General features: G+C 42.9%; 1 protein-coding gene across 1 annotated transcript; it reads right to left on the reverse strand.

Moving 5' to 3' along the window:
• Positions 1-7,359: 7,359 nt before the first annotated feature.
• Positions 7,360-17,242, reverse strand: LOC118800276. The gene is made up of 7 exons (XM_036560487.1): positions 17,097-17,242; positions 15,693-16,028; positions 14,072-14,422; positions 10,674-10,781; positions 10,480-10,569; positions 9,454-9,546; positions 7,360-9,179 (listed from the first exon to the last, which is right to left on the reverse strand). Exons 1-7 carry the CDS (start codon positions 17,146-17,148, stop codon positions 9,079-9,081), a joined length of 1,131 nt encoding a protein of 376 aa, XP_036416380.1. The 5' UTR covers positions 17,149-17,242; the 3' UTR covers positions 7,360-9,078.
• Between the last annotated feature and the right edge of the window lie 4,316 nt (positions 17,243-21,558).

Consider the following 21,558-nt stretch of genomic DNA (forward strand, 5'->3'; position numbering starts at 1 on the left):
TTCAGCAGAGCCACAGCACACTGTCTCCATTCAGCAGAGCCACAGCACACTGTCTCCATTCAGCAGAGCCACAGCACACTGTCTCCATTCAGCAGAGCCACAGCACACTGTCTCCATTCAGCAGAGCCACAACACACTGTCTCCATTCAGCAGAGCCACAGCACACTGTCTCCATTCAGCAGAGCCACAACACACTGTCTCCATTCAGCAGAGCCACAGCACACTGTCTCTATACAGCAGAGCCACAGCACACTGTCTCTATACAGCAGAGCCACAGCACACTGTCTCCATTCAGCAGAGCCACAACACACTGTCTCCATTCAGCAGAGCCACAGCACACTGTCTCTATACAGCAGAGCCACAGCACACTGTCTCTATACAGCAGAGCAACAGCACACTGTCTCCATTCAGCAGAGCCACAACACACTGTCTCTATTCAGCAGAGCCACAACACACTGTCTCCATTAAGCAGAGCCACAGCACACTGTCTCTATACAGCAGAGCCACAGCACACTGTCTCTATACAGCAGAGCCACAGCACACTGTCTCCATTCAGCAGAGCCACAACACACTGTCTCCATTAAGCAGAGCCACAGCACACTGTCTCCATTCAGCAGAGCCACAGCACACTGTCTCTATTCAGCAGAGCCACAACACACTGTCTCCATTCAGCAGAGCCACAGCACACTGTCTCTATACAGCAGAGCAACAGCACACTGTCTCTATTCAGCAGAGCCACAACACACTGTCTCCATTAAGCAGAGCCACAGCACACTGTCTCTATACAGCAGAGCCACAGCACACTGTCTCTATACAGCAGAGCAACAGCACACTGTCTCCATTCAGCAGAGCCACAACACACTGTCTCCATTAAGCAGAGCCACAGCACACTGTCTCTATACAGCAGAGCCACAGCACACTGTCTCTATTCAGCAGAACCACAACACACTGTCTCCATTCAGCAGAGCCACAGCACACTGTCTCTATACAGCAAGACAACAGCACACTGTCTCTATTCAGCAGAACCACAACACACTGTCTCTATACAGCAAGGCCACAGCACACTGTCTCCATTCAGCAGAACCACAACACACTGTCTCTATACAGCAAGGCCACAGCACAACCACAACACACTGTCTCTATACAGCAGAGCCACAGCACACTGTCTCCATTCAGCAGAGCCACAACACACTGTCTCCATTCAGCAGAGCCACAGCACACTGTCTCCATTCAGCAGAGCCACAGCACACTGTCTCCATTCAGCAGAGCCACAGCACACTGTCTCCATTCAGCAGAGCCACAGCTCACTGTCTCCATTCAGCAGAGCCACAACACACTGTCTCTATACAGCAAGGCCACAGCACAACCACAACACACTGTCTCTATACAGCAAGGCCACAGCACACTGTCTCCATTCAGCAGAGCCACAACACACTGTCTCCATTCAGCAGAGCCACAGCACACTGTCTCCATTCAGCAGAGCCACAGCACACTGTCTCCATTCAGCAGAGCCACAGCTCACTGTCTCCATTCAGCAGAGCCACAAAACACTGTCTCCATTAAGCAGAGCCACAGCACACTGTCTCTATACAGCAGAGCCACAGCACACTGTCTCTATACAGCAGAGCAACAGCACACTGTCTCCATTCAGCAGAGCCACAACACACTGTCTCCATTAAGCAGAGCCACAGCACACTGTCTCTATACAGCAGAGCAACAGCACACTGTCTCTATTCAGCAGAACCACAACACACTGTCTCCATTCAGCAGAGCCACAGCACACTGTCTCTATACAGCAAGACAACAGCACACTGTCTCTATTCAGCAGAACCACAACACACTGTCTCTATACAGCAAGGCCACAGCACACTGTCTCCATTCAGCAGAACCACAACACACTGTCTCTATACAGCAAGGCCACAGCACAACCACAACACACTGTCTCTATACAGCAGAGCCACAGCACACTGTCTCCATTCAGCAGAACCACAACACACTGTCTCCATTCAGCAGAGCCACAGCACACTGTCTCCATTCAGCAGAGCCACAGCTCACTGTCTCCATTCAGCAGAGCCACAAAACACTGTCTCTATACAGCAAGGCCACAGCACACTGTCTCCATTCAGCAGAGCCACAACACACTGTCTCTATACAGCAGAGCCACAGCTCACTGTCTCCATTCAGCAGAGCCACAACACACTGTCTCCATTCAGCAGAGCCACAACACACTGTCTCTATACAGCAGAGCCACAGCTCACTGTCTCCATTCAGCAGAGCCACAGCACACTGTCTCCATTCAGCAGAGCCACAGCTCACTGTCACCATTCAGCAGAGCCACAGCTCACTGTCTCTAGACAGCAAGGCCACAGCACACTGTCTCTATACAGCAGAGCCACAGCTCACTGTCTCCATTCAGCAGAGCCACAACACACTGTCTCTATACAGCATGGCCACAGCACACTGTCTCCATTCAGCAGAGCCACAACACACTGTCTCTATACAGCAGAGCCACAGCTCACTGTCTCCATTCAGCAGAGCCACAACACACTGTCTCTATGCAGCAGAGCCACAACACACTGTCTCTATACAGCAGAGCCACAGCTCACTGTCTCCATTCAGCAGAGCCACAGCACACTGTCTCCATTCAGCAGAGCCACAGCTCACTGTCACCATTCAGCAGAGCCACAGCTCACTGTCTCCATTCAGCAGAGTCACAGCACACTGGCAGAGCCACAGCACACTGTCTCTATGCAGCAGAGCCACAACACACTGTCTCTATACAGCAGAGCCACAGCACACTGTCTCCATTCAGCAGAGCCACAGCACACTGTCTCTATACAGCAAGGCCACAGCACACTGTCTCCATTCAGCAGAACCACAACACACTGTCTCTATACAGCAAGGCCACAGCACACTGTCTCCATTCAGCAGAACCACAACACACTGTCTCTATACAGCAAGGCCACAGCACAACCACAACACACTGTCTCTATACAGCAGAGCCACAGCACACTGTCTCTATCCAGCAAGGCCACAGCACACTGTCTCCATTCAGCAGAACCACAACACACTGTCTCCATTCAGCAGAGCCACAGCACACTGTCTCCATTCAGCAGAGCCACAACACACTGTCTCTATACACTAGAGCCACAGCACACTGTCTCCATTCAGCAGAGCCACAGCACACTGTCTCCATTCAGCAGAGCCACAACACACTGTCTCTATACAGCAGAGCCACAGCTCACTGTCTCCATTCAGCAGAGCCACAACACACTGTCTCTATACAGCAAGGCCACAGCACACTGTCTCTATACAGCAGAGCCACAGCTCACTGTCTCCATTCAGCAGAGCCACAACACACTGTCTCTATACAGCAGGCCACAGCACACTGTCTCTATACAGCAGAGCCACAGCACACTGTCTCCATTCAGCAGAGCCACAACACACTGTCTCTATACAGCAGAGCCACAGCTCACTGTCTCCATTCAGCAGAGCCACAGCACACTGTCTCCATTCAGCAGAGCCACAGCTCACTGTCACCATTCAGCAGAGCCACAGCTCACTGTCTCCATTCAGCAGAGTCACAGCACACTGGCAGAGCCACAGCACACTGTCTCTATGCAGCAGAGCCACAACACACTGTCTCTATACACTAGAGCCACAGCACACTGTCTCCATTCAGCAGAGCCACAGCACACTGTCTCCATTCAGCAGAGCCACAACACACTGTCTCTATACAGCAGAGCCACAGCACACTGTCTCCATTCAGCAGAGCCACAACACACTGTCTCTATACAGCAAGGCCACAGCACACTGTCTCTATACAGCAGAGCCACAGCTCACTGTCTCCATTCAGCAGAGCCACAACACACTGTCTCTATACAGCAAGGCCACAGCACACTGTCTCTATACAGCAAGGCCACAGCACACTGTCTCCATTCAGCAGAGCCACAACACACTGTCTCTATACAGCAGAGCCACAGCTCACTGTCTCCATTCAGCAGAGCCACAACACACTGTCTCCATTCAGCAGAGCCACAACACACTGTCTCTATACAGCAGAGCCACAGCTCACTGTCTCCATTCAGCAGAGCCACAGCACACTGTCTCCATTCAGCAGAGCCACAGCTCACTGTCTCCATTCAGCAGAGCCACAGCTCACTGTCTCCATTCAGCAGAGTCACAGCACACTGGCAGAGCCACAGCACACTGTCTCTATGCAGCAGAGCCACAACACACTGTCTCTATACAGCAGAGCCACAGCACACTGTCTCCATTCAGCAGAGCCACAGCACACTGTCTCCATTAAGCAGAGCCACAGCACACTGTCTCCATTAAGCAGAGCCACAGCACACTGTCTCCATTCAGCAGAGCCACAGCTCACTGTCTCTGTACAGCAGAGCCACAGCACACTGTCTCCATTCAGCAGAGCCACAGCTCACTGTCTCTATACAGCAAGGCCACAGCACAACCACAACACACTGTCTCCATTCAGCAGAGCCACAGCACACTGTCTCTATACAGCAAGGCCACAGCACACTGTCTCTATTCAGCAGAACCACAACACACTGTCTCTATACAGCAGGGCCACAGCACACTGTCTCTATTCAGCAGAACCACAACACACTGTCTCCATTCAGCAGAGCCACAGCACACTGTCTCTATACAGCAAGGCCACAGCACACTGTCTCCATTCAGCAGAGCCACAACACACTGTCTCTATACAGCAGGGCCACAGCACACTGTCTCTATTCAGCAGAACCACAACACACTGTCTCCATTCAGCAGAGCCACAGCACACTGTCTCTATACAGCAAGGCCACAGCACACTGTCTCCATTCAGCAGAACCACAACACACTGTCTCTATACAGCAAGGCCACAGCACAACCACAACACACTGTCTCCATTCAGCAGAGCCACAGCACACTGTCTCTATACAGCAAGGCCACAGCACACTGTCTCTATACAGCAGAGCCACAGCTCACTGTCTCCATTCAGCAGAGCCACAACACACTGTCTCTATACAGCAAGGCCACAGCACACTGTCTCTATACAGCAGAGCCACAGCTCACTGTCTCCATTCAGCAGAGCCACAACACACTGTCTCTATACAGCAAGGCCACAGCACACTGTCTCCATTCAGCAGAGCCACAACACACTGTCTCTATACAGCAGAGCCACAGCTCACTGTCTCCATTCAGCAGAGCCACAACACACTGTCTCCATTCAGCAGAGCCACAGCACACTGTCTCCATTAAGCAGAGCCACAGCACACTGTCTCCATTCAGCAGAGCCACAGCACACTGTCTCCATTCAGCAGAGCCACAACAAACTGTCTCCATTAAGCAGAGCCACAGCACACTGTCTCCATTCAGCAGAGCCACAGCTCACTGTCTCTATACAGCAGAGCCACAGCACACTGTCTCCATTCAGCAGAGCCACAGCTCACTGTCTCTATACAGCAAGGCCACAGCACAACCACAACACACTGTCTCCATTCAGCAGAGCCACAGCACACTGTCTCTATACAGCAAGGCCACAACACACTGTCTCTATTCAGCAGAACCACAACACACTGTCTCTATTCAGCAGAACCACAGCACACTGTCTCCATTCAGCAGAGCCACAGCACACTGTCTCCATTCAGCAGAGCCACAGCACACTGTCTCTATACAGCAAGGCCACAGCACACTGTCTCCATTCAGCAGAACCACAACACACTGTCTCTATACAGCAGGGCCACAGCACACTGTCTCTATTCAGCAGAGCCACAGCACACTGTCTCTATTCAGCAGAGCCACAGCACACTGTCTCTATACAGCAAGGCCACAGCACACTGTCTCCATTCAGCAGAGCCACAACACACTGTCTCCATTCAGCAGAGCCACAGCACAACCACAACACACTGTCTCCATTCAGCAGAGCCACAGCACACTGTCTCTATACAGCAGAGCCACAGCTCACTGTCTCCATTCAGCAGAGCCACAACACACTGTCTCTATACAGCAAGGCCACAGCACACTGTCTCCATTCAGCAGAGCCACAACACACTGTCTCTATACAGCAGGCCACAGCACACTGTCTCCATTCAGCAGAGCCACAACACACTGTCTCCATTCAGCAGAGCCACAACACACTGTCTCTATACAGCAGAGCCACAGCTCACTGTCTCCATTCAGCAGAGCCACAACACACTGTCTCCATTCAGCAGAGCCACAACACACTGTCTCTATACAGCAGAGCCACAGCTCACTGTCTCCATTCAGCAGAGCCACAGCACACTGTCTCCATTCAGCAGAGCCACAACACACTGTCTCTATACAGCAGAGCCACAGCTCAGTCTCCATTCAGCAGAGCCACAGCACACTGTCTCCATTCAGCAGAGCCACAGCACACTGTCTCCATTCAGCAGAGCCACAGCACACTGTCTCCATTAAGCAGAGCCACAGCACACTGTCTCCATTCAGCAGAGCCACAACAAACTGTCTCCATTAAGCAGAGCCACAGCACACTGTCTCCATTCATCAGAGCCACAGCACACTGTCTCCATTCAGCAGAGCCACAGCTCACTGTCTCTGTACAGCAGAGCCACAGCTCACTGTCTCCATTCAGCAGAGTCACAGCTCACTGTCTCCATTCAGCAGAGCCACAACACACTGTCTCTGTACAGCAGAGCCACAGCTCACTGTCTCCATTCAGCAGAGCCACAGCTCACTGTCTCTATGCAGCAGAGCCACAACACACTGTCTCCATTCAGCAGAGCCACAGCTCACTGTCTCCATTCAGCAGAGCCACAACACACTGTCTCCATTCAGCAGAGCCACAGCTCACTGTCTCTGTACAGCAGAGCCACAGCTCACTGTCTCCATTCAGCAGAGCCACAGCTCACTGTCTCTATACAGCAGAGTCACAGCTCACTGTCTCTATTCAGCAGAGGCAGGCAGGCCAGTTTAGCACCTGGACCCTTTTAATCTAAAGCCATGCTTTTGTAATACATGCAGAATGTGGTCTGGAATTGTCTTGCTGAAATATTCAAGGCCTTCCCTAAAAAAGACATCGTCTGGATGGCAGCATGTGTTGCTCCAAAACCTGAATATATTGTTCAGCATTAATGGTGCCTTCACAGATGTGCACTAATGCACACCCACACCATCACTGATGCTGGCTTTGGAACTGTGCACTGATAACAAGCTGAGTGGTCTTTAGCCTTGAGGACAGTGTCCATGATTTCCAAAAAGAATTTCAAATTTTGATTCATCAAACCACAAGACACTTTTCCACTTTCCCTCAGTCCATATGTATATATATATATATCAAATTTCTCAGATCAACATTTGATATGTTGTACAGCGTCCCCACTTTTTTGGAAACAGGGCTGTACACTTTATTTTATTTCAAAAAAGCGAGGACAGTTTTTCCCTGATATGGGCCTTTAAGTGTTCTTAAAAGGAAAGGTGAACAGTGGTAAACATGCTCCAGTCTTTACTTTTTTGGAACGTATTACAGATAAGCAATTTGGTTTGAATGTAGAAGTGAAGGTAAATCACCCTAATAACAAGCAGGAACTGAAGGCCTGGCAGAGCATCACCAGGGAAGAACTCCAGCTTCTGGTGATGTCTATGGGTTCCTAACTTCAGGCAACTGCTGACTGCAAATGACTTGCATAATAACAATTTAATTTTTGCTTATGAAAAAAAGGGGGAGGGGAGGTTATGTATGAAAATGATTTTAATGCCTACATCATTTTTCTGATTTGGATATAAATACCCTTAAAAGTATATAAAGCTCAAAATGCTCTAATTTATTATTTAATTTGAACTCCAATATGCTGTGGAACAATAACAATAACTTTGTCAATATCCAAATATTTATGGACCTCACTGTAACTTGACAAAAAAGTTAAATAGATAATTACAGTGTATTATTTATTTCAGGGATGTCTCTGCTTGTTTCAGCAAGACAATGCCAAACCACATGCTGCATGTGTTACAACAGTGTGGCTTCACAGTAACAGAGTGCAGGTCCTAGACTGGCCTGCCTGCAGTTCAAACCTGTGTCCCATTAAATCATGAGATACAATATGAAATGCAATATAAGACAACAGAGACCCCTGACTGTTAAGAAGCTGATGTGTTATATCAAGCAAGACTGGCCAAACTACAACAAATGGTGTCCTCAGCTCCCAAACGATTACAAAACACTGTTAAAAGCAAAGGGGATTGTTACAGGACGGCAGGGAGGCGGACCCAAGTGCAAAGATGAAAACCTGTGAGAAAGGGTGTTAAATAAATTTATTGAGGAAATGGAATATGAATTTGGCACGTGGGGGTGACCCAAAGCCAGGCTCGAACCACGATGTACTGATCTGCGGTCCTTCGAGTTACCGCTGAGCCACTGGGAAGCACAGGTGACAATGGGTAAAACATTTCAAGGAACGGGAAATAAAAAGGCGCGAAAAACAGTAAACAAAGGAAATGCTGAAAGCAGCATGCTCAAACAAAGGCTGAACTAGAAACATGAAATAAAAGATACTTAGAACAAGTGTATATACACAAAATTAAGGTTAATTAGTTGAAACATTAAATATCATGTCTTTGTGCTGTTTTCAATTGAATACGGGTCAAAAGGATTTTCAGATCACTGCTTTCTGCTTTTATTTCCATTTTACGAAGTGTCACAACTTTTATAGAACTGGAATTTCTGTAAGTTATTATTGTGTATAATAAAGGTTATTAATGTAGCATATAGTTTACAGTTGGATTCCAAACTATTAAGAAATAATATCCATTTAACTGCAAATGCTCCTCTTTTCTACACAGAAGTGATGATTTTCCTAAAGAGGGCACGAGCATTAAAGTACAAAGAGGAAGCTGTCTACATCAGCAGCACTGTCACTGGAGAGGATCAGTAGACTACCAAATGAGCTGAAAACATTATTAGTGATTTTTCTCTAGATACATTCACACATGTATGAAAAATTATATTTAATGACCGTGGAATAGTGACATTCATTTGTTTCGCCAGTTGTTTATGTATGTATGTATTCACAAATGTCATCTTGTGTTAATATGTAACAATCATGGGTACTTACCTACAGCAGCAATTATAGACAACACAGCCCATTCCAGTGGCATAAGTGACACTGCAAGGAATCTTTGGAGTCTTTGTGATCTCTCATCTGATGGAGAAAATACAAGTACCCAAAGACTCCTTAGAAGATTAATAGTCACAATATAATTGTCACAAACTTTAGGACCATCTCAGGATAAGACCAGAAAATATTTGTGATCTCTCCTCTGAATTGCATGAGAGAATGTTCTGACTTCTGATTGTAAACTGCACTGAAATCAATACATCTCAATAAACTAATGTAAAACAACACAAATATTTATCACACAAAGCAAACATAAATAATGATAGCAATAATAGTAAGAGAGCCATTATTTACATACCATGAAAACGTTTAAAGTATGGAGAAAATGCAAGTAGGCAAAGACTCCTTAGAAGATTAATAGTTGAACAAGTGGCAGCCTCACTGATAAATCCTGAAGAAACAGGAAATGAGTTTAATGACATTTCTTTTTAACGTCAAGTAAAAGAGAAGATACAAACATCAAGTGAGTTGAAACTGTTTGGACAGCTCCACTTTGTTAATATGTCCATGTTGTTTTTGATTTTGTCACAATTGCATAATCAACCAAAGAAGCTGAAAATAATAATATATATATAGATATATACAATTCCAGAGCAAAGTCTCAACAAAGTAAGGGATTTCATAGTCTTTAGAAACAGGTAGCAATATTATCACATTGTCAGGTTTAGTCTGATTTCTCCTACAAACATGGGTATATTATTTTATGAGTTTGCATTATAATTAAAGCACATATGGAAAATGGAAATCAGGATGAATTTCTGAACAATAAACCATTAACTGTTACAATTAACAAAAACAATAATAATAAATAATAATAAACAATAAATAATTAACCATTTAAAATGTTTTACATATCGTAGAAGGCACCACCATAAACATCTGTTTTTGGTTCACCTAATACTCCAAAACTCTAGGAATATAGTCTGACACAAGAATAATAACTTGCCCTGATGACTGAATGGACGGCACTGCTCTCACCAGATTGTTACTGCAGTGCTTGGGCTAATTTGAATAACAGAGAAGGTGGCAACTTTTCACATCAGCAATATGTTCTGTCTTCCTTCCCACAATCCACCACACATTCTTTTCTTCACCTTCATCAGGAAGTAACTGAGACCATTTTTAATCATGGCCAGTAAACACAGTGATCAGTAAGGTGGCCACTGTTATCCTGTCTCTTAGATGCTGCTGAATTTCTTGACATTTCTATGTATTAATATCTTATGATTCTGACTCTATTCAGCCAAACAAAAGTTACATTTTTATTAATATCACAATATTAAATCTAGTGTAAGTTGTATAAACACAACCATAAAATACTTACCATTAAGCACACCCCAAAGGATGAAGGCCACAAACATAAGAATGTTTGGACCAAAGACAAGAACATGCTGTACGATTACTGTGCAACTGCCTAAAAAGATAAAGAACAACTGCATTTGAGAGTTTTACAATTCAATTACAAATACCACTGTCATAAATTTGTCCTAAAAGTGTTCAAATGAAGACTTTACATACCGGGCTCTTTATAAAAAGTGTCTGAAATGGAGCCAAGAAAAAGTACAGATCCACACAAACAAGTAAAGATACAGAGGAACAGAATCATATTGTGCATGTGGGAAAAACCTAGGAGGAAAAGACAAGAGTTGTGTTACTATATGTGAAATGCAGAACTGCTCAAGATATCAACAGAACAACAAGGGTGAAAAGTAAATTTGACCCTGAACTTTTCAAAGCAAAAAAAAAGTCCACGTTCCCCAAACATACAGACCGCTGCTATGTGCACGAGCAGGCAGAGAGTCAAAGTCAGTTGCAGAACCAATTCCAGTAATTTCAACTAAGGGGCTCCACTGGGCTTAATACCACTTATAGCAACGCCTTAGACACAGACATCTGAAGCTTTTAAGAGGCTTTTGAGTAAGATAATCATTTTATATGATGCAGTTTTACTGTGAAGTTTTACTGTCTGTTTTAGTCTAGTATGGTGTTGGTTTATGGTTTCTTTTCAAAGAGACACAAAAAAATGTATTTTTCTAAACTTGAAGGAGTGACATAAAATATGAATTATACAAACTAAAATATGAACTGTGCAAATACAAGTCATGTCAATTTTTGCGGTGTTAATCTGTTAATGTCTTCCTCTTTAACTCCTAAATTTGCATTTCACACAGCAAAGATTTATGGTAATCTGAAATCCTGAAAGCCAGTCTTCTTCCTGCTCGTGTGCTCCTACAACAGCAGTTAGGTCACATCGCACAAGCAGTAAAACGCCAGTAATCCTTGTTTATGAATGAGTAAACGTGTAATCTTATCACGGTCGTTACAATCTCAGACCCGGGTGGCAGGTGGGACTGGAACTGCCAATCTGCAGTCCAAAGGCAGACTTCATCTCAGCATCATCATCCTTCCATTCTCTGCACTTCCTGGCTTTGACAGAGACTTGCATCACCCCCAAGAACTCAGCAACTCCAGCAGCTCTATCCTCTGCCTTCAATTTCTCCCTTTCTATAAGACAGACTGGTAGGAGTGCTGGCACAGGTTTGCTTTTGTGTTTTGAGTTTCACTCCTCTCATTTTCTCATCTTTTAATTTCCTCTTTTGAGTACCAGGCTGTTACTGTATCTTTCATATCATTGTCATTTCTCACCCTGCAACTCCATAGATGAGTTAGACACTCTTCTGAGTCTCCTCCCCATCGACGCAATCCCACTCATACTCTTCAGTGACTTTAACCTTCCATCGGACAAGCTGCAGTCACTCTGCCTCTTAGTCACCACTGCTATCATCCTTTGACCTCACTTCTGCTTACCTCATCTGCACTTTGAATAGTGTAGTGATCCACATTTTATAAAGTTTCATTGATGGAAGTTGGACCATCCTTCAGAAAGACTGACCAAAACCAGCTGGAGTTTGCCATGTTCACCCAGTGACTCTGCTGCTGAGGTTGTTCTTGGGTTAACTTTCTCCGATGACCCGGGACATGTCACCAGCGGCTCTCCTCACAAGCTATGAAGAGGCAGTAAGGTAGTCCACTTCTTTTCTATAATTCAGTCTTGATGCTGGGATATCTGTATCCCCCTTTCCTTTTAATAAATCTAGGTGTTTCACTAACATCATTTATCCATTTGATGCTGCTCAATTCCCCATAAAATAACTACCTCCTATTCTCCGCTGATTGCAGTATTTCCTCAAGTGAAAATCAGGTCTCTGGTTTCTCTATCTATATCTATTAATCAAATCTATCATTTAATGTCTTGATTACCTTGTTATTAATATCCAGCCACTAAATAAGCCTCTACCAAGAGGCTAAATATTTGCTATACACTAATCTAAGTACCTACTGAGACGCATTGTACTGCACTTATGCTATAATTTATTATTTTCTTAATCCTGTATCTTTCTTTTAGGTATCAGCACTGGCTTTTGTGTCTGGCAGTGTCTGAGCTCAAAGGTACTTTGGACACTAACTTATTTGTGCTAGCTAGGATACATTCTCTGAGTGGACAACAAAGAACTGTTGTAAGATGACCTGGACAAGAGCATCTGCTAAACGCTGTAAATATAAATCTAAAAACGAGAGAAGGGATTCTCTCTCATAATTCTCTGCTGGTAGCAGACCCCCAGCTTCCAAAATAAAATAAAAAAATCATCAAATCTACAGGATTCATGTGAAAATTTAAATATTTACTGAAGGACTCACTGAAACATAGAAAATAAAGAATGTCTGCTACCAGCTCCAAATGTGTTTTATCTAGATCTGCTACAGGACAAATCAGCATTACCTCGCAACAAAAAATGTACTTTTTAGTGGAAAACACTGGTAACGCTGCACGCATACAAGATTTGAGTTACTTAACGAAGATATTGGAAAAAACAGAGCACTTTCAGTGACCATGTTTTTAAATATGAAAAATAGTGTTCATCTAAATATTTACAGTAAACAAACTAGATGTCAATTCTATTTTTGTTGATATTAGCAAGCCTGTATGTTGGCCGTTAAATTCTATTTTTAAAGTCACAATCAACAGGACGGTGGGTGTTTAGCATTGACTTATTACTGCTTGCTTTAGAAGCTACACCATGTAGGTTTTGGGGATTTGGAAAACCTCTTCCTCTCTGGAGGAAATATGTAATTGCATATGGAAAAATATTTTGAAACATTGTTTATGCTCCGAATCCCTTTCCTGAGCGAATCTGAGGTTCCAAGCGAGTTGCAAGAGTATTCAAAGAGAACCCAGTCAAAACTTGGTGAAGGACGCGTCTTCCGAAGAAGTGAGTGAATCATCTACTACTGCCGTCATATCATCATCAGTATAATGTTATTTTTGCATTTCAGGCCTAAACATTGAAAACAAATTTAGATTATCCTGTGTCTAAAATTTAATTTTTCCATACTGTACTAGCTAATTTTAGTGTGTGGGATGTAGTGAACTGTTAACTGAAAAATAATAAAGTGTGGAACACTGTTTGCAGGCTGCCATACAATGTGGAAGGGGAGGAGCCAAGAAAGGACACTGCAGTTTGAAATTTCAAATGGTAGTTAGATGTGATTTTCCTTCAACAACTGCATGTTTATAAAACGTTTATTTTCGGTATTCTTTTTACATTACATATCTAAAGATGTCAAAATGTTATGAAGTTAAATATGAATTCTATGTTACAGCTAACTTTACCTTGCTAGTGTATGCTAACTGCTAACTGCTTCAATGACATAAGGCATGGTAATCTGTCATTTCTGTTTAGTGCAAAACATCAGATTTGACGTGATAAAAAAAAAGAAAAATCCAGACTCTAGAGAGTGAAGTACATAATATGTAGTGTAAGAATTGGTGCACAGTTTTCAAACAGGAAATGATCAGCAATTATATGGCTTACCAGAGCAATGACAGTCATGTCACCATGTACATGTTAACTTACCCAAAGGTAGTATTTCCACAGTTGTGTGAGCTGAAAACTCCCCAGACAGCACTTCACATCTATACAGGCCTTTGTCCTCCATTCGGAGAGTCTTTATTCTGAGTGAGAAGTTTCCTTTGTGGATTTCTTCAGGGCCAAAGGACTCGACTCTGTCTCTGAATCTCTCGTGGGTAAAATCTGTCTGGATCACACCGTTTTGGAAGACCAGCACTGTAATGCCTTGATCCACTTTCTTCCATGAGACATCTTCAAGTTGTTTAGGTGGAATAAGGGAGTCTACAGAGCAACTCAGAGTGATGTCTTCATGCGCATACGCAGATACAGCATGACGTCCAGTCACAATCAAATACTCTGAAAGAAGAAGCAACTGAAATATTACAGTGCAGAGGTCTCAAGACAAAGTATACGATTTCATAATACATCTCAAATAAATTTGTTTGGCAATTGATTCAGCTAATTTTGACAAAAGGCCAGTGTAGATCCTGCATCTTACGTTTTGGTCAGAAGTGATAATCTGTTTATCCCAATGAAAGAAACAGAAAGACTGCTGCAGCTGTCTAAGGACTACTGTGCACCAGACGAGAAGCACAGTGCAGCAGGAAAGTACAGCTATAGCTCATAGTGTCACAGAAAAGCACAGATAAGCAACAAGCTCCAGCTCATTTTATACTCTACTCATATTTTATACTCTACTCTGATTTAATGGTATAAAAATAATTCAACATAATTCAACACATATTTTATGTACAAACTCAATTCCAAAATAGTTGGGACAGTCAGTGAAATGCCAATAAAAACAGAAAGCAGTGATTAATAAATTCTGTTTAATCTGTAATTGAAAACAGTTCAATAATCATTTGAAGTTTTCCCTTCATTGTTTTTGCTGCTGCTCTACAGGTCCTTCATTGTCATATTTTGTACTTCATAATGTACCAGATGTTTTCAATAGGAGACAAGCAGGCCTGCTGTTGTAACACGAGCAGAATGTTTCTTGGTGTTGTCATGTTGAAATAAGCATGGACGTTCCTGAAAAAGATGGTGTACAAAAGGCAGCATATGTTGCTCCAAAATGTGTTCAGCATTAATGATGCCATCACAAATGTGCACGTTACCCAATAATACCCTAACAATAAGTTACTCTTCCTGCTACCTCTCCCTTTAGCTCCTTCACTTTCCTGACCCAAACTGCATTCACAAAGCCGCCAAACTGGTGATGAAGCACAATGTCTTTTATGGAAGCGGATTAATAAAAATGCAGTATTAGACTAAGGATTCAAATATCAAATTCGAAATGTCCATCCTCAGCCAAAACCATACCCTGGTTAACTGCTTCTGTGGGTTTTTTTGTGTGGTGATGTAAGTCAGTCAAAGTCACATGTTACAACTTGTACAAGAACGCAAATGCAATCTTCACATTCGTCGTATTGAGAAACGTGAAGTGGAGTGGGGACATGGCAGGAATGGAAACAGGAGGGGGTGAAGTCAGGATGTGGAATTCCTGACACATAGGAATTCATTGGAAATGATTTTTTTTGTATTGATCTCTATGAAAAACATACTGTTAAGGACTTTACAGTCAAATTCTTCTGCAGAACACTGTATGTGTCTAAGTCTCACCTACCAATTTCAACTGATGCTTGACCAGTATCCTGTTGTCTGTAAACGGTACAGTTGTAAACTCCTGCATCTTTAGTGGTCAGATCTGTGAGGAGGAGAGAGAAGTTTCCACGCTTGACCTCCTCAGTAAAGAAACTGGCTCTTCCACTGTAAGCCTGATCATGAGCATCTGGTTTACTCTCTCCATCTTGGAATAAATGTACTAAAGTTTCAGAGTCTGTTCTCTTCCACTCCACTTCCAGCTCTTCCAGCGGTATGGGGGCTTCAACGTAACACGGCAGCATCACTGAGCCCCCCAGCTCCACAATCAATGGACCAGAGGGGCCGAGCACATGGAGCCCTGAAAGAAGAGCAAACACAGTGAGATGAGTAATATTTTTTACTTCTTACTTCTATTTCTAGACACTGCCAGAGAAAAGGGCACTGTCCAGTTTTAGTCCCTCAAGTGCAAACAATGTGAATGTTAATGATATGGTCATTAAGGTCCAACTGTTTAAATGTACACTACATTCACATTCCCAGTGGAGAGGAACTCAACATTTTTAAGTAGAAAAATAATATAAAATGCCAGGAGTCGGTACGGGATGTATGGAGTCAACGCAACTTAAAAAATATAGGTCCAACAGAATATTCTACAATTATATTCCCAAACTAAAGATACTGAAGACGTACCACTCACTGACAACATTTACACCCTGACAGAGACAGTTTTTTTTTCTGAGAGTGTATGAAATGATCATGACTTCCACTGTATGTCACGATGTGATAAGCAGTCGACAGTTTGGGCATGGTCCATGTGGTCGTGTGGAAGTATTTTTTAAGCAAGATCTGCAAGACACTTCTCCATCTGTCGTTTTCTTCAAAAAACACATTTTGAGAGTATAAAAACACATTTGGAATTTTTTATGCAAAATCTGCATCAACCACTTCTCTTTTTTGTTTTCTTCAAATAGACTAGCATGCATAAAACACATCCTTTGCCTTTTAATGAAAAATCTGCATTAACCATGTCGCTTTCTTTACTTTCATTTTCTTTAAGGGGATAAAAAAGCACTGGGATTATATAACACACCCTGGTCCTCTAGCTTTAATATACATACCTATTAGCTACTGAGTCAAAATGTACTGAATGTGACACAATAATGACTGCTTGCATTTTAATTTCAGGTTATAACGGCTGAATGCATTTCGCATAAAAACCCATTTTCTCTTCGAATATTTGACTTGAATAGATTTTATACACAATTACTGTATTACTGTGTCTCAGAGAGAGCATTTAAGGTCATGTTTTGAGGAGAGCAGAAGGCGGAGACGCATCATGTGCTTCCTTAGATAAGAGACTCTGTTCACTGAAACAGCTTAACAGTAAATATAAACAAAAATGAACAATATTTAAATCATTGCTTACCGGCACAGATGAAAAGAACTTCTGACAGAAAAAGACAAATAATTAACCCCATCTTCACGTCTGAGAGGAATTCTGTATGAAACAACTTCACTTCTCAGACTCTAGAGGTGGACAGGGCAAAGGGGGCAGCTGTCAATCGCTCGGCGACTCGAGCCAATCACATAACAGCTACCAAACTCTAACTAGCCAATCACCTACAGGAATACAGCACTAAAGCTGGAGTAGAAACAGTTGTAATAGAGCAGGAATCGCTCAGTTTTACTGATTTTAGAGTGATAAATACTGAACTGCATTTCTACAGCTTTACTGAACTAAAACTGCAGTGCTGCACATCTGTAGATGCATCAGTGGTTTAGTCTTCTGTGCAGCAATTAAAGTTGTATAACCACAACTGTATCATGTTACTTGAAGCATCATTATTGTTCTGGTTGTGGCATCAGGCATTTTTAAATTTGGGGGAGGTGCATAAAGTTACCAACTATTTTCAGTTCTTTGCGAGCTGAGCTGGTTGTGCCAGGCAAAGCAACCAGGCGAATGTTCTGTTAGTGTGGGCCATACTAGCTCTTTTCAGTGAGACAGATCAGTTGGCTCAGCTCAGAAATAAGCTAGCTCTTTCAGTTTTAAGGTATCAGTTAGCCTTGGGGGCGATAACTGATAATGAATCCCGAAAAACCCTCTGCATGGCGGGAGATCCCACTCACCCACTACACAGCTTCTTCAGCCTGCTGCCATCAGGGAGGAGACTGCGGAGTCTCCAGGCCAGGACCAGCAGACTGGGGGACAGCTTCATCCACCAGGCTGTCAGGACGCTGAACTCTCTCCCTACTTTGCCCCCCCTCCCCCCTTCTGCCCCCAAAACACACAGAGTTTTGGACCCAAACACAGGTTCCTGACCCCCACTCCCCAATACTGAACTCTGACATTCTCAGGGACTGTTACGCACCCATCACTTTCTGTTATGCACTCATCACTTTAACTGCTCCATAAGCTTAGTCTAATTGCACTACTGTTTATATTTGCACTATTTATACCCACAGACCTTAATCTGTATGTGCCTTATGTCACTTTAGTGTTAATTTCAGGACCTTCTATATTTATATATTTTTTATTATTCTATTTTTCTACAATTAGTGTTTATTTTTATGATTAGTGTTTAGTGTTTTTTTAATGTCTATTTAAATTCACACTTTTCCTGTTTACTTTCTATTTAATGTTATTGCTACACCATGGGGTCTGAGAGTAAAGCAGTTTCAATACTCTGTATGTCCTGTACATATTGTAGTATTGACAATAAAGCTGACTTGACTTGACTTGAATATCGTGTTAATTCTGATAAGTGCCAGTATTCTGCATATGATTTCTTTTTTATTGATTTTCCTTTATATATCCATGTACAATCTTCCTGATCTATCATTATGAGCGCCTGGGCTCCTCTTTACCATTAAGTAAAATGAATAATAGCAGTTGTGGTGTAATATATATTGTAGCATGTTCCAGGAATTGTAAGCAATGATGGTGGCATTCACGAACAGCATTTACTGGGCAGTACTTCAGTCAGAGCTGCGGAGGAGTCAAGTGCGTCACCGTTGCCGGTATGGCAGAGATGATGACAGAATTGATCCAAGGATTAGCAGGGACTGCCACTGCTGTGCAACCGGCCAGGACATCTGGCTACGGCTTATTCAGCGGGATGAGGTTAGCGGGAAAGGAAGATGGCCTAGCCAAAAAGAACAGCACAGGGAGCGAACAAAAAGTGGACAAGGTGAGGCGAGTGTCCATATTAGACTACTGCCACATTTCCACTGAAACTGAAGTGTCTGAAGGAGTTCCACTGAGTGCATGGGTGGATACGGGGTCAACAGTCACAGTGGCCCAGCCAGAAGTGGTACCTGCTGCTTTCAAGCTGAAGGGCATGGCACCTATCTTGGGGATGTGAGTCACTTAGCCTGGTTGTTTTGAAGCAAAAAGACATCCTAAAGCACGTCTGCATTTATTTTCAGTTCATGCACTCATGCTAAACTTAACGTAAAGCAAAATAAATAGAAGAGGAAAGAGATGTGTGGTATGTAAGCCCAGCATTACAGAACGTAGCAGAGAAAATTAACAGGCAGCTTTTCTGTGTCACAGAAAAAAAAACAGACTATTGGGGTGCACGCCAGCACTTTTCTAAAGGAACATCAACCCGTTAGTCCCCTCTACACTCTCAGAAACAAAGGTAGTAAACTGTCACTGGGGTGGAACCCTCAAAGGTACATTTCAGTACCTTTAGTCAGGGAACATAACTGTACCATAATCCACTGAAATGATATTTTCTAAGCTGTACTGACTCCACACACCCCGTCTCGTCTCCAGGCTTTTATTTTACTGTTCTGTTTTAAAACATTCGGTTATGAAAAGGTACAAATACGAACTTTTCACCTGGAAAAACTTATTTAAGGTGAACAACTGGACCTTAAAACCACTGTTGCACCATTGAGGGAACAGTTACACTGTTTGTACCTTGATGAACGAAAAATGTACCTGCACAGAACCTTTATTTCTAACAGTGTAGTTCTGTCGGCTATTTTCCCAAGATGACAATGATTATCTTTTATGCATCGTCCTATTGCCCAGGCCTAAAATACTGAACAAATAAGAGTCTTTTGGTAAACTATTTCACCTCTTGAAAGTTAGTACTGTAAACACATGTTCATCAGAGCCTGCTGGGGTTCATGGGTGTTTCTTGCTAGCTAGTTAGCTAGCTATAAAAGTTGCATTACAGGAATTAATCTTTCAGTAAGAAAATATCAATGAACATTAACAATATTTAATAGAAGGAAGACTGAAGTAGCTAATGAACTGTATTGTGTGCACCGTAGCTAACTTCATGTTGATTTTAGCTACCTTAGGTAGCTAGTTAGCTAGCTAGCCAACAATAACTTCACTGTAAAATGCCCAGGAATACAAAATGGATTTCTGCGTTTTCGCGCAAGTACAGTAACGTTAGATTGAAGATCTCAATGTGAAAACCTTTACAAATAAATTAGAAACCTTTTAAAGCAAGTATTTACTGAAATCGTGCTGCAGTGTGTGTGGATAATGACAACAAGCTAATGTAGTTAGCTATACACTATTCAAAGCACTAAGTTAGCTACCTTTTAATACAAATCCAAAACAATTCATTTTTTCTGTATTGGATCACTGGAAACTGTTCAGAGTATTCTAAAGTCATTTTAACTTGGTTTATGACATAACCATAATTAACCTTACTGGACATTACAAAGCAGCCTCTTAACGTCCAGCTGAAAGGGGAGAATTCCAACGAAGGTGGAGTCTTATCTGCGTTCTCACGCCAAAAGGACATGCCATCAGTGACATTTTAGTATAAGCAGTGATTGAATAAACTTTTCCAAATGTAACCCTTTTCCTCTCACGCAGCTCCCTCGCATGGCAAAACAGTACCATGTTAAACAAGCTCAGTTTAAAAACTGGTTTGAATGGAATGAGTTATAAAGCTACTACAGCTAGTCTCTTTGATTTACAGTCTTTGCACTGGACAACACATCCAAAGCTGAAACTCACCAAAAACACAAAATATTTTAAACCCTACACATTTGAATAATGATGCCAAAAATCCACAGCCAAATTAGCTTTCAACTTTCAGTATAAAAATCAAACAGTAATGCACAAACAGTTACCAATTTTCACCACACAAGTGACAGAGTTTACTACATCTCTAATCCACACAAAACATCACTGGATGTTTGATGTTTTCCAAGGATTAACAAGGATTGTTCAGAGACAAAAATCGGCATGGCTCATCTTCATAAAACAAAATAGTACTGTGATTATAGGGAAGCAGTGTCACAACGAGGAACGGTGAATGCGCATACCACCTCCTACTGGTCTTATCTGTGAATAGCACCACCTTACACAAACAGACATCCTTATTAATTTACCATTTTATTAGAATAAAATACAGCACTACAGTATTTGTTTCTTAATAATTCAGTGTGGATTGCCATTGTGGTATCTGTTTGTGATGTGGTTCCATTTGTGTTTTTGGTGTAGGAATTGAGTAATATTTCACTCTCCAAACTCTTGAGATGTCGAGTATCTACAAATCCGTACGTAGCCAGGAGTCCAAGAGAGCACAATTGGCCTCGCTCTATCTGGGTGGGTAGCATGGCCCCCCTTCTCCCCTCATCACTCAACACGGTGCTAGTCAGCGCAGGCGCCTGTTAGCTGACGTAACAGATCTGGCGGTTGGCACTTTCCTCCGAACGCATTCGCCTGTCCAGTGACGTTGCGTGAGCGGCTGTTCGAAAAGATGCGGTGGCTGGTTTCACAGGAGGAAGCCTGTGTTAGCCTTGACCCTCCTAGCGTTGATAGTATCATGTGATTGACTAGTCCTAACTAGTGGGTGAAATTGGAGACGACTAAATTGGGGAGAAAACTGGGTAAAAATCCCCAAAAAAAGGAC

Source organism: Colossoma macropomum, unplaced genomic scaffold (genome assembly GCF_904425465.1).
Source record: "Colossoma macropomum unplaced genomic scaffold, Colossoma_macropomum, whole genome shotgun sequence".
NCBI lineage: Eukaryota > Metazoa > Chordata > Actinopteri > Characiformes > Serrasalmidae > Colossoma > Colossoma macropomum.